Genomic DNA, 20400 nt, shown 5'->3' with positions numbered 1-20400 from the left:
GTATAACTGATAGTATAGGCATATAGCTAGGTATGTGGTAGACTCTAGCATCGAAGTTTGGGGAAGTACTCTATGATGTTTGTACAAGATTGAAATCACCTAATGAACCACTTCTTAGAATATTTTCCCCTTGTTAAGTGACACATGGGTGTAAAGAAGACATACATTTAGGCATGACTTGGGGCTCTTTATGTGATAGCTACCTGTATTTGGTTATACACAAATCCTTTTATACCTCACTTTTGTGGCTCTTATTTTACATGAAAATCAATTAGTTCACACTGACTCTAACTTGCACAAGCATCTTATTTCTATGCCTACTGTCAAGTTGTACCTTCCAAAGGATCATTTTGGAACTCTTTCACATTGATTTGCTTGGGTCTGCATAGATATGGATGCATCCGTTTAAAGTTATTATCCTTGTTTTTGCCTTAAGTGAAAACAAAACCCTTTTAGATTTTCAGGTTCTAAAGTATGAAAATGATAAAAAGAAAGATGCAAGCCACTAGGCCCAAAATGTGATGTACACAGTGCTGGGAGCAGTGGGCAGGTGGGCTTGGTGTCGTGGTGTAAAGTCGAATCGCTCCTAATAGAGTCACCTGGGAGTGGTGAGGATAGGTTTCCTTTAAGCCAATTTTCCCATTTACTCCCACTCTGAACCGAAAAATCAAACCATGCAATTTTGCTTTCTTTCTATTGTGTTCCACTTCTCAGCTGTGTTCTTCTGGAACCAGGCTGTAGTTGGTTTCTGGCACTCTGAGGAAAATTCAATGAGTATATTTGCTTCTACAAAATTGGGTAAAAAGAGCATAGACTCCATCAAGCCAGGTTTTTTTTTTTTTCTTTTTTGTATGTAGCAATTAACATTCCAGGCTGAGCCTCTTAGAGCTTGGTTCTTTAAGGTAGACTGAGATGTGTGTACCCAAGTGCTACATTTGTGTTTCATGTCCTCAACATTTATTCTAAAAGCAGTAGGCGCTTTTGTGGGTCAAAACCCGGGAATTTCATATGGTGCTGAGAGTCAGACCTCCCTGGGTTGCTCCTATTTCTGAATACCTTGGGAGCAGAGGCATTGACATTCCAGAATGTTCTGGAATATCTCCTCAAGGGTGTCTGAGTAGGGCACAGCCTTGGGAGACAGATGTGCACCCCCAGAGTAAAGCATAGGTTTACTTATTACCAGATGTAATATAGATGATGTCTCCCCATGGAGCAAGGGTAAGCATATGTACCTCCCATTCTAGGAGACTCAGGATCAGTAAGCTCAGGAGTTCTCTCTTGTATTGTAATGCAATGAATGTATGGGAACACCTGGCCCTCTTTGTGTTATTCTATAGGACCTGGACATGAGAATGCATGCTGAAGTGGGACATAGTATTACTTTAGTTAGTAAGTTCCCTTTCTCTGACCCAGTAGTCTTATGTCTTTTGATGACACTCAGGAAACAGTGGCAGGCTAACATGTTAGGTTTACTTACTACAGTTCTTGATATGGGGTTCAGTCTATTAACTAAGCACCTATTTAATGCAAGGAACTGGAGATGCCATGGTGAATAAGATAGACACAGTTCCTCCTATTCTAGAACTTTCCATGGTTGTAGAGAATAGGAGTTAAAAAAATCAAACAAATAAAATAAGTAAAAATTATGATTAGTGTTTTGAAGAGAATGGGATACTAGGACAGAAGGCAACAAGAGGACACTAATTACAGGGCATGAGAAGGAAGGGCCCTTGTATTCTATGCAGGCAACATGGAAGGATGAGCTAGAATGCTCCAGTGAAAAGCTCCATGAGTATTCCAGGTAGGAGAAACAGTGTATGCAAAAGCCCGGAGGTGGGAAAGAAGGGTGCAGAATCCAGAGTATAAACATATAGAGTGATGTAAGAGCTTAGAGATGATCCAGGCTCTGCAGAGAGGTTGGATTTTATTCTGGAACCACTGAGAACAAACTTGTAAACAGAGGAACCACTTCACCCAGCGTACATTTCTGGAAGTCATTTCTGTCTGGAGGTAGAGACTGCTTCCCATTGAGCCTGTGGGTCTGGGTATGGTTTGGTGGAAATGGACCTTTCTGAGGCTGGTGCTTCCAGTTCTCCAAACTGGCATTTTCACAGATATGACAGTGAGGGCGCAGGGAGCTCCCTGGCTCCACAGTCCCATCCACGAGTGAGGACTGAGGTCTTCAGACGCTCTTCACTTGGCTGGGAAGCTTCACCTGGGGACTTGATCCTTACAGGTCAGGTTAGAGATCATTTAGCTCTGGGGTGTCTTCCTACTTCCTTTCCTCAATCTGAGTTCCGTTATCACTTCTTTGTTCCTGTCTCTCCTATCATCGCGGCCTGATGCGTCTGTCTTCTCTTTATCCAGCCCTGTGAGGAAGCGCCCAGAGCCAAACTGTTCACTGAGGTATCACTCAAGCCTGACATACATGAAATGCTTGGTAAATATTGTCAAAGAGTGCTTGTGTGCATGTGTGTGTGTGTGTGTGTGTGTGTGTGTGTACGTGTGTGTGTTTGCATGCACATGCACACATCTCAGAGGGCAGGAGAATCTGGAACAAATAAACACCGTGACAGAGAGCACTTATCACTTCATTTTCTTGAGGGCCTTGTGTTTGAAGCATTTGTACAGTTTTTGAGGGAAAAGTACTATCACATGGTAGTGCTGAAGTACAAAGGAGCCATTCTTTTCCATTCCCTTTCTCAGCTAAGATAGCACAGCTAAGATATTACTGTCTTTCTTTATATCAGTTTGGCTTAAGTATCTGTGAGGAAGAAATGACAGGAGAGAGGGCCAGCGCAGGAAGGGACGCCATAACACACAGAGGCTGGCGTCCTGCTTCCACAAAGGCCCTGTGCTGCTCTCAGAGGACACCCCTTTCTGAAGGCAGGTGGCTGCTCTGATGAACACAGCGCAGACTCCTGAGTCTAAGGTGTACTTAGTGTGATCGCCAGTTGACACCCGTCTCGCACCTTCCCTTCTGTTTCCCATCGCAGGGGCTTTCGGCCTCCCGGCTGCGCTTGATGGAGAACGTCCTGATGATAGGTATGTGGGGAAGAACCTTCGAACCAAATAAAACACTATTCTTGTCCTTGTGTTTCAGCCCAATTACTATCATTGCTCTATCAAGATGTCTGCCCAACTATTAGGCCGATTACCTTTGACTTTCTCTCTGAGCTCCAGCCTGGATGAGAGAGAAATCCTCTCAGGAGAACTGCTCTGTTCAGCCCTGACAGCTGAGGGAGGATAATGGCCTGGGGGGAGGGAATTCACTGCCGCAGTGCCTGGGGCTGCATGTGGGTGAAAGAAAAGGAGGGCAGAAGCTGGTCTGAGATAACCCGGCCCTGCAGAAAACTTGCCATTCATGGGAAAAGCGATGTATTTGACCAGAATTTCAGAAATAAGTCTCCAGGGGTTGAGAGCATGGGCTCTGACAGTCTGAGTCCTGAGGTCACCTCTTACTGGGTGTATGTGACCTTGGACAAGTCCTTCAGTGGCTCTCAGCCTTGGCATCCTCCACAACTGGAAAGTGGAGGGAACCGTGATGCTACCCACTGCATATGGCTGCTTGATGAGCTGACCAAGCTAATGGATAACAAAGTTATAGGCTGACAATAGTGCATGCCCTGTGTCACCCTGGTTACCAAGCATTTCACAGAGTGCTTATAGATACCAACCAAGCCAGGCGCCGTGCGTCATATGCCTGTCATGTACATGTCAAGCCTTCTGAGTTTAAACACAAGGTGACAAAAGGAAGTCAATTCTTGTCATGTTCTTAAACTAAAGATTTTTAAAAAATCTCAACATCTCAAACAAGTTCCAAATTTGTTTCTCATTTTTTTCTTTTTGTGAGCTAGTCTCTACCATTTTGCTTTCTCTTCCCCTCATGGGTACCTAACCTCATCCTGGACATTTTCCATTTGTGGAATGCTTCTCCAGTGACTTTCGTTATACTAAGTGATGACATTACTGTGGAGCAGGGGTTGGCAAACTTTTTCTGAAAAGGGACAGATAGTAACTATTTAGGCTCTGTGGGCCATATGGTCTCTGTTGCTATGACTCAACTCTGCCGTTACAGTGGGAAAGCTGCCATAGACAATATGTAAACAGAGGAATGTGGCTGTGCTCCAATAAAACTTTATTTATAAAACCAGGCAGCGGGCCAGATTCGGCCCCTGGGCTACAGTGTGCCAACTCCTACTTTAGAGCATTTGGCTGGCTTTGATAGGGCCAATCTTCACTTAGCAGAGAGAATTGGGAATGACTGCAATCCTATGGTCAATATCAGAACTCTCTATGTGGACTTTATATGGTTCTGAAGTTGGGCTAGTGGTGAAGAATAGCTGCCTGCATTTCAGGTTGGATTACACAGGTCATTTAAGAATAAGGGAAGCCCTCAGAAAAATCCATGGGGTGGGTAGAGAAGTTCTTAAAACGCAGTCAATAGAAAAACAGCTGCACAGGAGACATTCCTACAAGACAATCACCGGCTCTTATTCATTGACTACCGACTCCATGCCAGATGCATTCTGTTTTTTGTGAGCCTCACACCACCCTTTTGGATGTGGTTACCTTTGAATGTGTGTGACCGTTCCACAGATGATGAAACTGGAAGATCAGTGGAAGGCTCTGGAAGATCAGTGACTTTGCCCAGTTTAAAGTGTGGGAAGGAAAATCTGGGACTTAGCCCTGGATCTCCCATTTCTTCCAATGCAATTTCTCTAGGAAATCTAGAGATCCACAACTAAATGCTTTTGGAACAACATGATGTTGTGAAGAGCAATGGGAGGGCCCAGAAGCCCATGTCACAGCCATCATTCCATATTTTTGGACCTCAGTTTATCCTCTGTGAAATGAGCCTAACAATCTGCACTAGTTCACAGAGGTTCTACCTGCGATCGATTATTGTCATCTGGAAGAAGATAAAACCCACTGGAAAAATAACCTTAATGAAAACATCTGCAGCTTCTTTGTTAAAATTCTGAGGGTTTGTTGTGAAAACTTTGTAAGTTCTTCTTAAGATAATGACCCTTGAAGGGATTTCTGTGCACACAGAAGAGGAAAATTTGGATAAAACCTTAGTATTTCTCTTGCTAGCTAATAAAAAGCAGGGCTAAGACAGGCCAAAAAATGACAAATGCTTAATTAAAGCAGTTTTGAGATGTGCCTACTTGACAATAAAGGTAGAATTTTAAAAAAATCTATATGCTTTCCTTGGTTTGTTTTTAAGTTTTTCTTTAACTTAAGGTTTAAAAAAGCTTTTTTGTCTTGAGGCACGCTCAATTTCCGAAAGAAGTGCTGATGTGAATGGCCACTGTTTATTGTCCCTAATACATGCTTAGCGAGAGAGACTCTGGTATTGTCTTTTCCTCCGTCCGGACAACAGCCCTATGGGGTCGGCACTAGTGCTTCTTTTCCTGGGAGGACACCAGGGCTCACACAAGTCAGGGATCTGCTTGCGTGGCCAGCACTTGCCTCAGCAGTCTGACCCACACTCTTTCCTGTAACCGTGGGCCAATGGCAGTTCTTTCCTGGCTTAAGCAACTTTCTCATTTGGTCAGGGCTCACTTAGGTGCACAATACTCAGAAGCCTAAGTGGAGGATTCTGGTTTGGTCTCATCAGAAGGTGAAACTATATTGGACAGTGTGTTTTCTACAGAGGAACCCAGGGTATCTCCACCTTTCCTGTTCTGGTGTTTCATCTCAGAGACACCTGCACCTACCTAAGACCACTGTGTTGAAGGACACCATCTCCTTGTCTTTGCCGTCATTGTAGAAGGCCAAGTGCCACAGGCCCACGTCCAAATACTGCACAAACACGGCCTCGTTCTGAACCAGGGTCTGGATGCTGCGCCGCTCCCGGGGCGACTCGACCACGCTCCACTTCTCTTTGCCATCCAAACGTTCCATGAAGTCATACTGGGGAAATGAGACAGCACTACATGTGACCGAGGCTCAGACCCGGCCCCGCTGCCCACTCCTCCTCCCACCCACCCCCGGGGCGAGCAGACATACTTTTCAGTATACCTGACTATGAGCTCATGCAGAAAAAGAAGACACAAAAGTCACAATAATAATGGTCACCATTTACTATGCTGAAAATGACTGCTTGTTGTTTTATCACTATGGGCTGCAATGTCTTATCTGTAGTTTTGAAATCCAAAACCTTTCAACTCAACATCTTGTTTCACTGTGTGTGTGTATCTGCATGCATGTGTGTGTTTATATGTAAGAGATATGTCTTGTTGATGCAGAACTCACTGAAGTGTTCTACTTATGCCAAATACAGCTTTCCTATAATGCTCTAAGCCCTGAATTCCAAACTGCATTGGGTTTCCCAGGAGTTTCACATCTGGAATGATGGGCCCATGGTACCAGCTAGCAGAAGACCGCTCCTAAAAGTGATGAAGGAGGGGTGCTGTGGAGCCAGCCTGCCTGGAGAGAACCCTCACTAGTGACATTTACTAGCTTCGCCTTTTTGTGCCTCAGTTTCCCCATCTGCAAAACCCTGAAATAGTAGTACCTGTGTCATTTGGTTGTTGTACAGATTAATACAATATTTAAAACAGTGCCTGGCACACAGCAAACACAACATGCACGGTAGCTGCCATCATTATTGCCATCATAATATTTTCAGTTCTTGAAAAACACTCCATTGTGGAGACATGCAGTGTTTTCTGTGCAGCGCTGGACAGCAAATCGCAGGCCTCATATCTGCTAGGCAAGCACTCTATCACCGAGCTATATCACCAGACTGTAATCATATGTTATTGATAAGGAACCTGAAGCTCAGAGAAGTTAAGCAACTTGTCCAAAGTCACCCAACTCCTAAGTGGCAGAGCGAAAACTCTGACATAGACTAGTTCAGCTACAACAGCCATACCTTCCCAGAGCCTCGCCTTATATAAACCAGCAATTACATGGTGAACTCTATTTCCATGGAAACCAGGTTTAGAGCTTATGAGAAACAGAGGGCTCAGCTAGGGGTACATGCATTGAGAGGATGGGAAGAACAAGTGCTACTCGAAAGTTTGGCCTGCTGTAAATAACAGATGACATTTTATGGCAGGCAAGTGGGAGCTATTGAGGACTGTTGAGCAGTGACTAATGGCATGAAAGGGAGGTTCTGCAGGCGGGCTATGAGGTGTCTATAGGGGGAAGGAGAACAAGTAGGAAAACTGGTTAGGAAATGGGAGGTGAAGGAACCCCCCTGTGATGAGAAGGGCCTGATGAGGACAGTGGAGGAGACAATGCTGGAGGGACATTTCTGACGGACAGCAGACAGGGTTTGACTGAGGGCTGCACAGAGGGGCTGAGAGAGAAGCCAAAAAGGACCCCAGTTTCTCACTTGTTGACAAGAGAATTGGTAGAACCCCAGGAGAAATGGACTGATCTCCCAGACTCAAAATCACTGCATAGAAACGTTACCTGCACTCTGACTTCAGGAGAGCATTCAAAGTGTAGGTCTTCAGCAGATAAAGACCAGCACCGGGGGACTAAGCTCTCTCCACCTTCCCCTCCATACAGAGATATTTTCCGGTTACAGACATCAACCATAACCCCTCTCTCGAACTTCATAGGAAGAAGTCTCCCTGTGTAACTTTCCCGTCATCACAAGTGCCAGTGTTCCCACCTGAAATGTGATCACTGAAAACAAAAGACTCTATAATCTGAAGCACAAAGGCTTTGCCATCAGACACACCTGGGCTTGAATTCTGACTCTGACATCCGCTGTTGTTGGCTGTTGAATCTATCTTCCCTCTCTTTCCAGCTTTCACACTGGGGGCTAGCAGCACCTGACTTTCGGGGCCGTGTTAAGGCTGACATGAGCTAATGCTTAGGGCAGGGCCTTGGAGGTGATAAGCATTTTAAAAACTACCTGGTGGCTATAAGTCATCTACTTGCAAATCAGAATGATGACAGGAAAGCAGCATACGGTTCTGGTTCCCCATGTTGGGGGCTGCAGACAGCCACTGCCCAGGAGGAGGAAATGTGTCCCATATCTCAGGAAATAATTGTTTGTGTTTAGCTTCCCTCTATCCCATATTCCATTGGTCACAGCTGTCTTTATGGGCTAAAATAAATGACATGAAGGGCTATGACAAACTGATACTGCTTTCGGAGACCTTTGTAACCAAAGCATCTGTTCCTTAGCAACCTCGTGAATGTCCGACTGCAAAGACCCACGTCTACAAATTGCTGTCAGCCAGAGGAATGACTGTAACTTCCTCGGTGCCGAGGTGAGAAGAATAGACTTCATTTGGGGTCCAAGTTATCACCCCCATGAGGAAAAGTTTGGGGAAGGTGATTACTTGTGTGGGGCCATTGGTCATTACTAATTTGGGCATTCGTCATCTCTCGCTGAGCAGGCCTGCTAGCCGAGGGACAAGAAATGGCTTAGGACTAGTTGCTGCGCTTACTGTCCAACCAATCAAATTACTCTGGGGTAAGGCATTTTTCAGAGTGCAGATAGGACATCTATTTTGCCTGGCTCCTCGGAGTCCTTCTGCGGAAGCTTGGAGGGCAGTTTTCACTGAAGGAGGAATCTGCCACTTACAGATTCTCAAATAAGTACCGGGGCATGAGGGGATGGTGTGATGTGGTAGCTGGTGTCTTATTCCTCTCTCCTTTCTTACATTTTATTTCTTCCAAGCTCTCATCACTCTGTAAAATGATATAACTGTTTTTACACCACTGTTAGCCCACTAAGAAGAATCTAAACAGTGAGGCCATATCATTTGCATGTTGGCATGGTTAAGAGTGAGGACTTCAGAGCTAGGTCGCTGGGGGTGGAGTTCTGCTGGGACACTTGTGCCAGCTAAGTTCTCTGTACCTCTGTCCCTTTATCTTTAAAGTGGGGATCATCACAGTATCTGCATCAAAGTGCTGCTGTGAGGATTAAGCGCGTCAATACATTTAAAGCACTTGGGATAGTCAGTGCTTTGTATGGTAAACATTCTCAAACCATTTCAGCTGTCATCGTTAGAATTCACTGCTGAATCAGATTCACCTGGAGCAGAATCTGATCAAGAAATATTTGTTAAATAGCAAATGAATAACATAACAAGCTTGTAAATGAAGTCCGTGGAAGGGAAACTAAATTGGGAGGTATTGAAGGTTTGCCTCAGAATAATGCCTTTTACTTCCTTCTTCTCAGCTGCTTTCTAGAAAGGGAGAGAAACAGGTCAAGCTAGAGTTGGCGAGCCTGGAATCCCTGCATCACCAAGTGCAGGGCATGCACTGGATGTGACTCTGGCTCAGGGTCAAATCCACACAGGCCTGAGATTCGGGAGTTGCCTTTGAATAAAGGTCTTCCTGACATCTTTCGGATTCTCAGGGAAGACGGGCACTGTGCTCCTTTTGTTCCTTCCCTTGTCTCCTTTCCCTTCTTCCCTTACCTCATTCCTCAGTGACCTCTGGAGGAGCACAGGTTGCTAGTTGTTGCCCATGTCAGCGTCTGCCTCCTTCCTGGGCCATGTGCGGTTAGGTGGGCTATGTCACCCATCCGGACTTGGCGTGAAGCTGGAAGATACGCTCTATTCTCCACCCTGTACAATCCCTCATGCGCTCTTCATCCACTTCCATCACTCGTGTGTGTGTGTGTGTGTGTGTGTGTGTGTGTGTGCACATTACAGGTGACTAAATCCTGGCCCTTCACACTGATGTATATCCCCAGCCTTTAATTTTGAGATTGGGTCTCACTAAGTTGCTAAGTTGCCCAGGTTGGGTTGATCCTGTGATCCTCCTGTGTCAGCCTCCCAGAGTGCTGGGATTAAATGTGTGTGCCACTGCACTTGGCTTGCCAGGACACCCAGCAGCCCACGATAGAGGAGCCACAAGGTAGGAGAGGCCTGCATGCTAGAATTAGCACTTGGAGGAGAGCCTGAAATTGCACTATGAGCAGCTGATAAATGCTGGTCACATTAAGCCACTGAAATGATGAGAACAGTTACGTCAGTGTGGCCTTCAGAGGTTTCCTGAGTCCTTGCCTCTCTTCCTTCCCAGGTCCAGGGAGGACTGATCACCCAAGGAAATGCCGGTGTTTTGTATTGGTAAAATTCCAACTCTGAGATGTGCGGGCCCTTCACACCAGCCCTATTTATCTCACTTTGCCCATGAGTGTCCCAGTTCACGCCTGTGGTCCTCCTTTCCAGCTCTGAAGTGCTCTGGACTGGAATAGATGGTTTCCTCACTCACAGGTTTCCATGTACCAAGCAGCATCACAGAGCCCTGTTCACTGTGGCTGGAGCCCAGGGAAGGGTTGGGGGCTGGAAACATAAGGTGGATGAAATGAGCCAACTGCCTTCCAGGGTAGGGGGACCAGGAGCCAGGGAGGAGAGGGTTTGCAGGGAGGCCATCTGGTTCAGGGGAGCCTCTGCTCTGCAGGGCGGCAGTCCTACACTACAGCTTGGACAGCTTGCTTGGCAGACACCTGATACTAGAAGGAGGCCAGTTTCCAAAAGCCTGGGCCCTGGCCAGAGTCCCCTTTGCGTGGCCCATCACTGGGAGTTGATAACTCAGGCTGAGGACCAGGGACATCTGATTTCTCTGTTCCAGGACCCGTGGTGATCAATCCAGGACATGAGAAGGCTTAGGGACCACGCTGTGCTTGGTTGACTAAAAAGCTTGTGCCTTGGCACGTTCTATCTAATAGGTCTGCAGTGCCCTGGACAGGGATTTGAAGGGACAGGAGAAAATTCCAACAAGATGAATCTATGCATGGGCTGGTCATGGGAGGAAGTTTGTCTCCCAAAGCAGCATGTGTCTCTTGCAACCACCCAAAACGGGATAGCTGAATAATCCGAAACAAACACTGCCACCCCCCAAGTCCTCACTTTCGCACTGTCCTTTGAAAATAACTCACGCTGGCACGCGCCGTGAAGGCTGTGCCTTCGAGTCATCACTCATACCCAAAAGTGGCATGAAAATGCAACTTTCACGAGAGTGCGAGAGGCAAAGAAATAAACCACAGCAAATATTTGACTGATCCAATTATAAATCTCTCAACTTCTTGGCAGAGACCAAGGAGGAAGGGTAATTAAGATAACTTAGTGGGTTTCCAGAGGAGCTGGAAGAGAGAAGAGGTGCCTGGACCGTGGAGCAGGGCCTGTCACTCTCACGTGAGGGAAGGTGTCCACACACGGGGTGTGTGCAGCCCAGAGAAGCTTCTGGAAGCCGCACCAATACTCACCTGCCAAGGAGGACAAGGTTAAAGACAGACTCATTGCCCTTCAGGAAGATGTTATTACCAGGTCCAGGACCCCAGGAGACGGAGAAAATAACTTTATTGCTATTTGGAACGTCTGCTTGCTGAGGGCTGATGCGGACTGGGAAAAGCAATAAATAGTGACATTTCCCACAGACGGCGGACGGCTGCTCTCCTCTCTCCACACTGGCCCTGTCCCTGGCCTCCCTGTCTGATGTTGTTCCCCCTCAGATGGCCAAGCATGCTCCGCAGCTGGCGAGTGCAGAAAGCTCTGTGTGACAGTGGGGGCCGCTTGAAACCAAATTACTGCAGGGTCTCTGGTCACATCGGTGACAGTGCCAACGACTTAGTGGCAGTGGGTCACTCATTGAGACTGTTCATCTCTCTCTGCCTCCAGTCAGGCCTGAGGCAGAGGATGTCTGGCTGATTGCTCATTAGAGTTCAGCTCCGTTTCTTTGCTCTCTTTCAAAGGGGCAGTGCCCTCCAGTGGAGGTGGCTTCCCTGAGCGTGGCCTTGCTTGTCTTGTTCAGGACTCGCTGTTCAGTTCCCACCTTCCAGTATCTGACTGACTTAACTAGAGGCAATTGGTTGGGCTTTGGGCACTCCTGGGGGCCAGGAGAAGGAGGCCCTCCACTTCCAGAGCGGAGTGACCACCTGCATTTCCAGACTGTAGCAACTCACGGTGTAAGACTCCCCAGAAGCCCAAGGGAACTCCCAGTTCCTTGGAGTTGGGGTGGGGTAGAATTCATCTCGATTCTCTTAGGACATGCCACCTTGCAACAGTGGAAAAAGTCATCATGCCAAATCGAGCTCATTTTTGGTTGTGCATGGGTTACGTGCCATACATAATAGGAAATGCTGATGTGTGCTGTCTCATCCCACCCTCCCGAGACCCTCGCCTTATCCCTGCTTCTTAGGAGACAGCCTTGGCTGCCCAAGGAGAAGGCAAGTACCCAGAGCTGCAAGTACCCCGAGCCACTGAGTGTGGCTGGCAGCCAAGCAGAGATTTGAATTTGGATTTGCATGAGTCAAAACACTATGAGAAGCTGCTCCAAGTTTTCCAAGAAGCTGGCTGTAGCCACCGGCCTATCTAGTGGCTGGCCTGGTTTGTGATTCCTTTCAAGATGCCACTGGGCAGAGAATGGGGAGGAAGAGCGCAGCAGAGCCAGGATCACACTTGAGCAGACGTAGCTGGCCACGTGGGGATACGAAGATGTCTCACTGGAAGAGACAAAGAAGGATGCCTGGAGAGGTCAGGAGGTCTTGCTGAGTGTCAGCCATCCATGCCAGCTCTGTAAGCTTCTCTGACAGCCAGCCCCTTCCTTGCTCTTTGCATTCCTCTCTTTCTGTACTCCAGTCCCACTGCCCTTCTCTCTGTTCCTGGAGCTTACCTCAGGGCATTTGCACCAGCTATTCCTCTGCCCAGTCTCTTTCTCCTGGTCTCACAGCTGCCTGTTTCTGGTGTATCTGCCCTGGCACAAACATTACAACCTCACAAAGGGGCGTACCTGACCTTCCACCCTGAAACACCTCTAGCTCTTCTCCTTGCTTCCCTCCACAGCAAAAACTCATCACTATGAGAAAATGTGTGGCATATCCATTAATTTATAGCTTATCTTTCTCCTCTTGGATACTAATTCCTGAAGAGTGAGGGGCTTGTCTGTTACACCCAACCCTGCATTCCAGAGCCATACCTGGAATATAATGAGTACCTGTTACAGGTCTCTGTTAGGCCTGAAACAATATCTAGAGTAAAGTCTACACCAGTGTGATCAGTTTTGTGGAAGGACATGACATTTTAAAGAACCCTTAATCCGCTGGCAGACAAAACAAGTAAAACTCTTGAAGACATAGGTAGGTGTAGGCAAAGACTTTCTGAATACAACCCTACTTGCACAAGAAATATGCTAAGTATTAATAAATGGAGTCACATCAAGTTAAAAAGTTTCTGTAGAGCAAAGGAAACCATCAACAGAGTGAGGAGATAACCTACAGAATGGGAAAAAAAATCTTTTGCCACCTACTCCTCAGACAAAGGACTAGTATTTAGAATGTATATGGAACTAAAAAAAGTTAGACTTCCCAAATTTAAAAACCTGATCTAAAAATGGGCATCTGAAATGAATAGACACTTCTCACATGAAGAAATACAAATGGCCGGTAAACACATGAAAAATGTTCAACGTTGCTGGCTATTTGAGAAATGCAAATTAAAACAACACTGAGAGTCCATCTAGAATGGGTAGATGCTGCAGAAATGAAGTGCTGGAGAGGCTGTGGGGAGAAAGGAACCCTTCTTCATTGGTGGACTGTCAGCAGACACAACCACTATGGACAGCAGTTTTGAGATTCCTCAAAAGTAGAAATTCCATTTGACCAAGCCATTGCTTTCTAAGCATCTTTTCAAAAGTGTTAAAACATCCTGTCACAGTGATGTATGCATATCCATGTTTATAGCAGCACAATGTACAATAGCTAAATTTTGCAGTCTATTTGTCTATCAACAGATGAATGGATAAATAAAATGTACTTATACACAATGGAGAACCAGGCTGCCACAAAGAAGGATAAACTTGAATCATTTGTAGGAAAGTGGATGTACCTTGAGCCCAAAATGTTATTTAAAAAATTTTATATGTATATTTTAATTTAATTAAGTTTATTGGCACAATATAGTTATATACAATGATTGCATTCATCACAGGGAATTTGTACCTGTACAAGAAATACCTTGATTTGTCTTTTTTTTGAAGTCATAATGTTAAGTGAAGTAATTCAAACATACCTGCTTAAATATCACATGATTTCTCTTATACAAAAAACAATATATAAAGAATGAGGTAGAAGTTAATGGGAAATGAGTGTTATTATAATCCAGTGTGGACAATGTATCTAAAATTGTACCTTGACTTAGCATACTTGTCTTACATGTTTTATATGTTCTTTGGTCTATTATCCTGGCTTTTAAAAAATATTTTATTTTTAAAGATACACATTGTTTGAAGAAGTCAGCAGTCTGCTGCATAGCAAATATATTCTTTTTAGTTGTTTGCTTCTTGTTGTGTTTGTCGTGCTGAGAATGGAACCCAGGGTCTATTGCATGCTAAGCAAGTGGTATACCAGTGAGTTACATCCCCAGACCTATCCTAGCTTTTAGTCTGTGTATATGATACTTAACTTTGTAAAGTCTTATATGATACATAAATGAATCTGATGCTGGCAATATAAAAGAGAAGTAGAGGGAAGAGGAAAAAAGAATTTAAATGTTATGTATTCTATCAATTCTCTACCATGAATGTAGTGATTCTGTACTGCAATCATGGACTAATAAAGTAAAAAAAAAAGAATACTTGTAGAAATTTTAGTAAACACTGCAGTTTTCCCTTGTTTTTGCTTGTTAACTGCTCTGATGACAGCGTAAGCTAACATTTAGTGAGGCCACGTACTGTCCTGAGTGATTCTCAAGAACCATCTTGAGGTTCATAAAAACACTTTTGAATACAAATCAAGCTAATTTTGCATGCAGGGAAACTAAGGCACAGAGAGGCTGGATACCTTGCCTATAAGTCAGTAAGTGGTAGAGTCAAGATTCACACCCAACCAACCAGCCTCAGAGACCACACCTTTAATCTGCTGACTTATGAGGCAGTCAACACCCGCAACAGTCGGGCAGCTAGGATAAGTCGTGGGCAGGCTTGTTCATACGCGTGTGCACGTGTATAGTCACATAATGGTTTATAAGTTAGGGTTCATGGAAAAGACAGCTCTAAGGCACAACTGTAAGTCTGATTCTCCCCCTTCCTTGTATTACGGGAGAAAAAAAGGTGAAATCAGTCATTCTTTCAACCAATCCTGAGCACCCACTGTGTGCCTGGCTGGCACTGCTCTGGGCTCTGGGCACACAGCAGTGAATGAGATGGACACAGCTCTTGCCCTCCTGGAGTTGACTCTGTGAATGGGGAGTGCAATGCCAAGGAGTGAAGAGGGTTAGGGATAAAGAATAAAGCAAATCAGCCAACTCCAATGTCCCTCAACAGGGAAAGTGGCGGGCAAACTTTAGTACCCTGGTCCCTCCATTGCCAAAGTTTCACTCTTTGCAGTGTTTTGATGTGTGTGTGTGTGAGAGAGAGAGAGATAGAGAGAGCCTCTTTACAATCTTTCCTTACAGTATACTGTTATGATTTTACAAATTAAATGACATGATAGGCATGTTACTCTGGCACAAGTCTTGGTAGCTATGTCCTTAATAAGTGATTCGTCTTTTTCCTTTGGTACTGGGAATTGAACCCAGATACTTCACACTGAGCTCCATCCCTAGCCCACTTTGCTAAACCACTCTGTTGGCTCAGTTGGGTGGGCTTGCCCTTGCTATACCCCTGCCTGCATCTCCCAGAGTGCTGGGATTGCAAAAGCACTGCTCCAGGCCTGGCCAAAAAATGTTTCTTGAATGGATGAGTAGTACTCTATTATTTTAAAAATCTCCATTTTCTCGTTCTTGTTGGTGATACATAGGAATTGGGGCTAACTAGTGTGTTTGAGGGATTAAGAAGGAATATATTTGGAATATCACAGTTTAAGAAACAAGTCCTTATTTAAGGGACTATAGAGGATTGAATGGTATTTGAATAGTTTAAAAAGTAAAATATAAAACAATCTATTTTAGGAAGGAATGTGTAGAAAAATATAGTATATACAGGGATTGGCCTCTGGCACCCCTCGGGGTCTTGGGCCATGTGTCCCATGGGCAGAGGGGGCACTCTACATCCACACAGCTGACAGTCTACACAGGAATCAAAGGAAAGTGCATCAATGTGCAGGACATGTGTACTCTCACTGACACCAAACACAAAAGGAAGCATGAATCTCTGTACATGATTCTCCTCTGGGACACACAAATCCAATCCCCAGTGGCCTGCCTGGGAGAAGGAGGCATGAGGCCCGGTGTGGGGGTCCTTACTGGGGCAGGGAGGAGTTCTGCATCAGGATCACAATGGTGCTTCTTTGGTGGATAAACACTTTCCAAATTTTAAGGATCAAAGTGTTTCTTTAAAAATGGGTATATTTGATCATTTTAAAATTATACCTGAGTAAAGTGGATTTAAGTAAATCAAAGCAGGATAAGGAGACACACTATGGAGGAGTGTTCTGTTTTTGATTCACTTGTCAGGAAAGGGCTCACTGAAGGCATGATTTGTGGGCAGAGACCTGGGGTAAGCAAGGCCAGAGCCAAGTGAATATCCAAAGAAGGAATGCAGCAGGAAGAGGTGACATCCCCCCAAAAAGCAGAGCACTACAGTTTGGATCTTAAGTGTCCCCAAGAGGCCCATGTTTTACAGGACTAGGTCCCAGCTTGGTTTTGTTGGAAGGTGTTAGATCCTTTTAGAGAGGGACCTCATTGGGGGTAGCTTGCTTGTCTTTAGAGGTGTATCCAGAAGGGGAAAGTGGGACCCTAACCTTTTCCTCTTTTGTCTTCCATTCCTGGCTATGCAGTGAACAGCTTTGCTCTGCTCTGAGCTCCTACCATGGCATGTCATCCACCGCAGGCCCAAGGCAAGGGAACTGATCTGAAACTGGGGCTGAAACTGCTGAAACTGGAGCCAAAAGAAACCTTTTTCTCCATAAATTGATTTATCTCAATTCTGCTGATTATTGGATATTGATTTACCAGGTATTTGTTACAGTGTTGGAAGTTGCCATGCACCAGGGACAGAGCTTGTCATGATTCAGTGAGAGGAGACGGGGTGACACAGTGGAGTCCAAGAAGAGGAAGAGATGGCTGCTTAACCTGACTGCAGGGAGAGCCAGCAGGCCCGGGCAACTGATCCTCCCTGACACATTTACTGAGCACCGACTACAGACAAGCACACGAGAAGCTTTGTAGATGCCCGGTAGAGCTTGTCTTCTAGAAGAGCTTCAGATTTTCCCTTCAGTGTCGGGGAGGCTGATGGAGGGCCTTCAGAGATAGAATGTGCTGATGGTTGGTTCTACAAGATGAAAGCAAAGCTGTTTTTTGCATTAATAAGAAAGCTTTTGACCTGGAGTGTTTACTGAGCCTAACTCCTCTGAGGGCCTGCTGGGCTTGGCAGGAGTTTTAGTGGTTTGCTTGTTGAAGATAAGCAGATTATAGGTTCTTCCAAGACCCTTCTCTCTCATATATCAAACCTTAAATTGTGGGCTTATTTTTTAGGTTCCAAAGGAGATATTCTGCCTTTCTTTTTCTTTTTCTTTGTGTTTTTTTCTTTAAGAGGAGTATATTTTGAAAATCTCTGGTCTGGAGAGGGTAGGAATGGTGGGATGAATAGAAAAGGATGAAGGACCTGTACAAAAGGTTAAGCCATCATTATCTCTAATAACTTGTTGCATATCCCAGCGCTTCTCCCTCTCAGAGTTGTTTCCAGGTGGGATTTCCAGCTGAAACAGCAGTAAGGCCCTGCTGGGGGGGAAGGACGAACAAGGCGTTTCTTGGTGGGTGGGCCCTCCTCGGGATTCTTAGGCATCCATGCCAGTGCCTACCAGCCATACAAGCAGGGCCCAGCTCTGCCCTGTCCACTGCTCGAGCCCCTTGACACGTGGCACATAGTAGGTGCTCAGTACTTGTTGGCTCAATATGTTATGGCCTGATTTTGGCAGAGTGTGACATCTGTCTGAAAATGGGGTCTCTCACATCAAATTTCTGAGAATAGAGAGAAATAGCCGAAAACTATTAAGTTCTGATCGCTTTACAGTGACACTTTTCCTGTGGCACATAAAAGTGTATGTCCCCAGTTCAAAGGGTGACTCTGAGCTTATGCTGCTTGGGCACTTTTTCCTTTTATTGAATATGTGTTCCTAGCTGGAGCTGTGTACCGGCTGTAAATCTGCACTCACTCGACACAGGGCACAGCCATGACCTCTCCATGGGCTGCCCTGCCTCAGTCCTGGTCTACAAGAACCAGTTCCAAAAGGATCAGCTATGTCCTTGTCAGTGAGCCATGACTAGGCGAAAGCACAGTTTCTTAAAAGAAAACAATCACTTTGTGATGCTCCAACCCAGGCCATACCACAGGGACATTCCATTTGCCCTCTGCTTAGAAAGATCTTCCCCCTTCTGTCCTGACTCTGTACCTGTTCAACTCTCCTCCCACATCCCCAGGACTCATCCTGAGTCGTCTGCCCTGCAGGAAGCTATCCACAGTCCCTCACAGGTTGGGAGCAGTGGCCCACTTTCATGCTCCCAAAGCACATGCACCCCAGATTTTAGGAACAGTAAGAGCTAACGGCTGGCGGTTGTTGCACACACCATACACGATACATGGCACGGGCTCTGAGCAACCTCCAAGAGCGCAGTGCGAACAGGGTGCACACTGTCTACGCTTCCCCGACCCCTAGACGGCTGCACTTGGGCGGACACAGCCGGAGCAGCCTGCTCAGGTGAGCTACCCCAGACCTCCACTCGCTCAGCCTTATACAAGGCTGGGGAGGGGAGAGGAATCACTCAGTGAAGTAAGCTGCGAGTAAGCTGCAAGGGCTGGAGACCGGCTAGATCGACTGACTGATCTCTGTAGGTGCTCGCCTTCGGTAGGTGTTATCTCATTTGTTCTCATAGCAACCTGAAGAGGAAGAGTTGTCACTTTAAGGGTGGTGAAACTGAATCTGGAGAGACTCCTCCATAAACACTTTGGCTACTTCATGGCAGAGGCAACAGTGACACCCAGATCAGAACAATGATAGCGAATCTGTTCACATCCTCTGCCTATGCTGCATCTCAGGGCCCTCGCTTAATGCTGCCATCACTTCTTAACTTGTATTTCCATCTCCTTCAGGCAGAGCCAATGCCTTCTCTGTGTGTGTCTACAGGACAGACTTCAGTCAGTATCTGCTGAGCACATGCATGGATTGATTTTATACTCCTTCGTCCCACAAGGTCACGCCTTCCTCATGCTTCCTTTTGATCCAACGCAGGAGCAGGGTCGATGTTATTACTCCAAAGACCAAATCGGCAATGGTGTGGACTCTAGAGATCTTGGGCTCAAGGTCACTGAAACTGATGAACATCTCAAGGTTATTGCACGATGGGCAAAGACTGCACCACAAAGCCAAAAGAATGGAAATTTTACCTCTCAGTGGTCTGCTGATGTGATTTCTTATTTACTGCACCTTCCCTTCTAATTGTGTTTAGCCAAGGGTTTATCAAAAATGTCACTGTTGGCTTTTTTCCTTCCCAAGATCAATAGGGGAGGGTTTCACTGGTTGTGAAAATATATAAAATATATCATCAAGTAGAGGGAGTAAATTGGGAATGTGTCCAGGCGCACGATGACTTCCCGAGCACTAAAGAGGAACAGGGTGCAGGCACTGGCTGGCTTCTCTCAAAGCACAACCTGACCCCTTGGCGGGCAGCAGCCGGTGACTCTGGGTGAGACACTGCTGCAGGTTGGGCCCTGCTCTCTCAGCCCCAAAATGTACACAATCAAGGGACATACCTTTGCAGTCATGCAAGTTAGGCTTGGCTCCTGGGAAGCACCCTATCCGTGTTAGCTAGTCTTAGGTTTACTGTTATTGTTATAAAGGCTGGATGTGCTGTAAATCCTCCGAGCTAGTAGTTCCACTCCAAGAATTCATTATAAAAGATTATTGAAAACATGCACGCACACATGCCTATAAAGACATTTACTGTAGAACGATTAACAATAAAAAGAACATCAGCTAAACTTTTTTTTTTTTTTTTAAGTCTGGATGGACTTTTTTGAGGCATTTAAAATGAATTTATGGAAAAATATTTAGATTTTGGGAAGATTTTTCTCCTCCCCTATTATTTTTTTATCAGTGTATGTTTGCAGTACGTAATGTTCTCATTCCTTGTGTGAAGTTGGTTCTCGTACATAATTTTAATCCTATTTTTCACCTGCTTTCCCTCTCCTCCTCCCCCTCTCCCTCCATCTGGTGATCCCCCCTGCATTGGAGAAAGACCTAGCTCCCTACTTCCTGTTCTTTATCTTTTATTTTGCTCCTTGTTTATAATTTGAGTTTCTCCTATAAGAGAAACCATGCGATATTCGAGCTTGTGTGTCTGATTTAAAGAATCAGGTTGAAAATGATACGCGCAGAACAATCCCAGATTGGGGCTGGGGATTTAGCTCAGCGGCAAAGCACCTGTCTGGCAAGCGCAAGGTCGTGAGTTTGGTTCCTGGTACCGGAGAAAAAACCAAAAAAAA

General features: G+C 45.6%; 1 protein-coding gene and 1 long non-coding RNA gene across 16 annotated transcripts in view; one reads left to right on the top strand and one right to left on the bottom strand.

Annotated features, from left to right (window-relative positions):
• Positions 1 to 19296, top strand: part of LOC102007631 — a 30961-nt gene extending 11665 nt beyond the window's left edge. For 2 of the 5 annotated variants that reach the window (XR_259695.1, XR_259694.1), the window contains 4 exons: positions 2997 to 3045; positions 8155 to 8240; positions 16697 to 16874; positions 19009 to 19296. This is a non-coding gene — a long non-coding RNA (uncharacterized LOC102007631). Of the gene's footprint in view, positions 1 to 2119; positions 2237 to 2367; positions 2441 to 2996; positions 3046 to 8154; positions 8241 to 16696; positions 16875 to 19008 lie in introns of those variants that run through there. The other 3 variants (XR_001232366.1, XR_259693.1, XR_001232359.1) reach the window with 2 other exon arrangements.
• The window catches only part of Tenm2 (teneurin transmembrane protein 2), a 1190054-nt gene that overhangs the window by 145253 nt on the left and 1024401 nt on the right, over positions 1 to 20400 (bottom strand). For all 11 annotated transcript variants that reach the window (XM_005376287.2, XM_005376288.2, XM_005376289.2 and 8 more), the window contains one exon: positions 5724 to 5919. In XM_005376287.2, coding sequence (XP_005376344.1) covers positions 5724 to 5919 — 196 coding nt within the window. The remainder of the gene's footprint in view (positions 1 to 5723; positions 5920 to 20400) is intronic.

This window comes from Chinchilla lanigera, unplaced genomic scaffold, assembly GCF_000276665.1.
Source record: "Chinchilla lanigera isolate Chin_1 unplaced genomic scaffold, ChiLan1.0 scaffold00007, whole genome shotgun sequence".
NCBI lineage: Eukaryota > Metazoa > Chordata > Mammalia > Rodentia > Chinchillidae > Chinchilla > Chinchilla lanigera.
The sequence above is the reverse complement of the archived record's forward strand: the minus strand, read 5'-3'. Positions and strand labels throughout refer to the sequence as shown.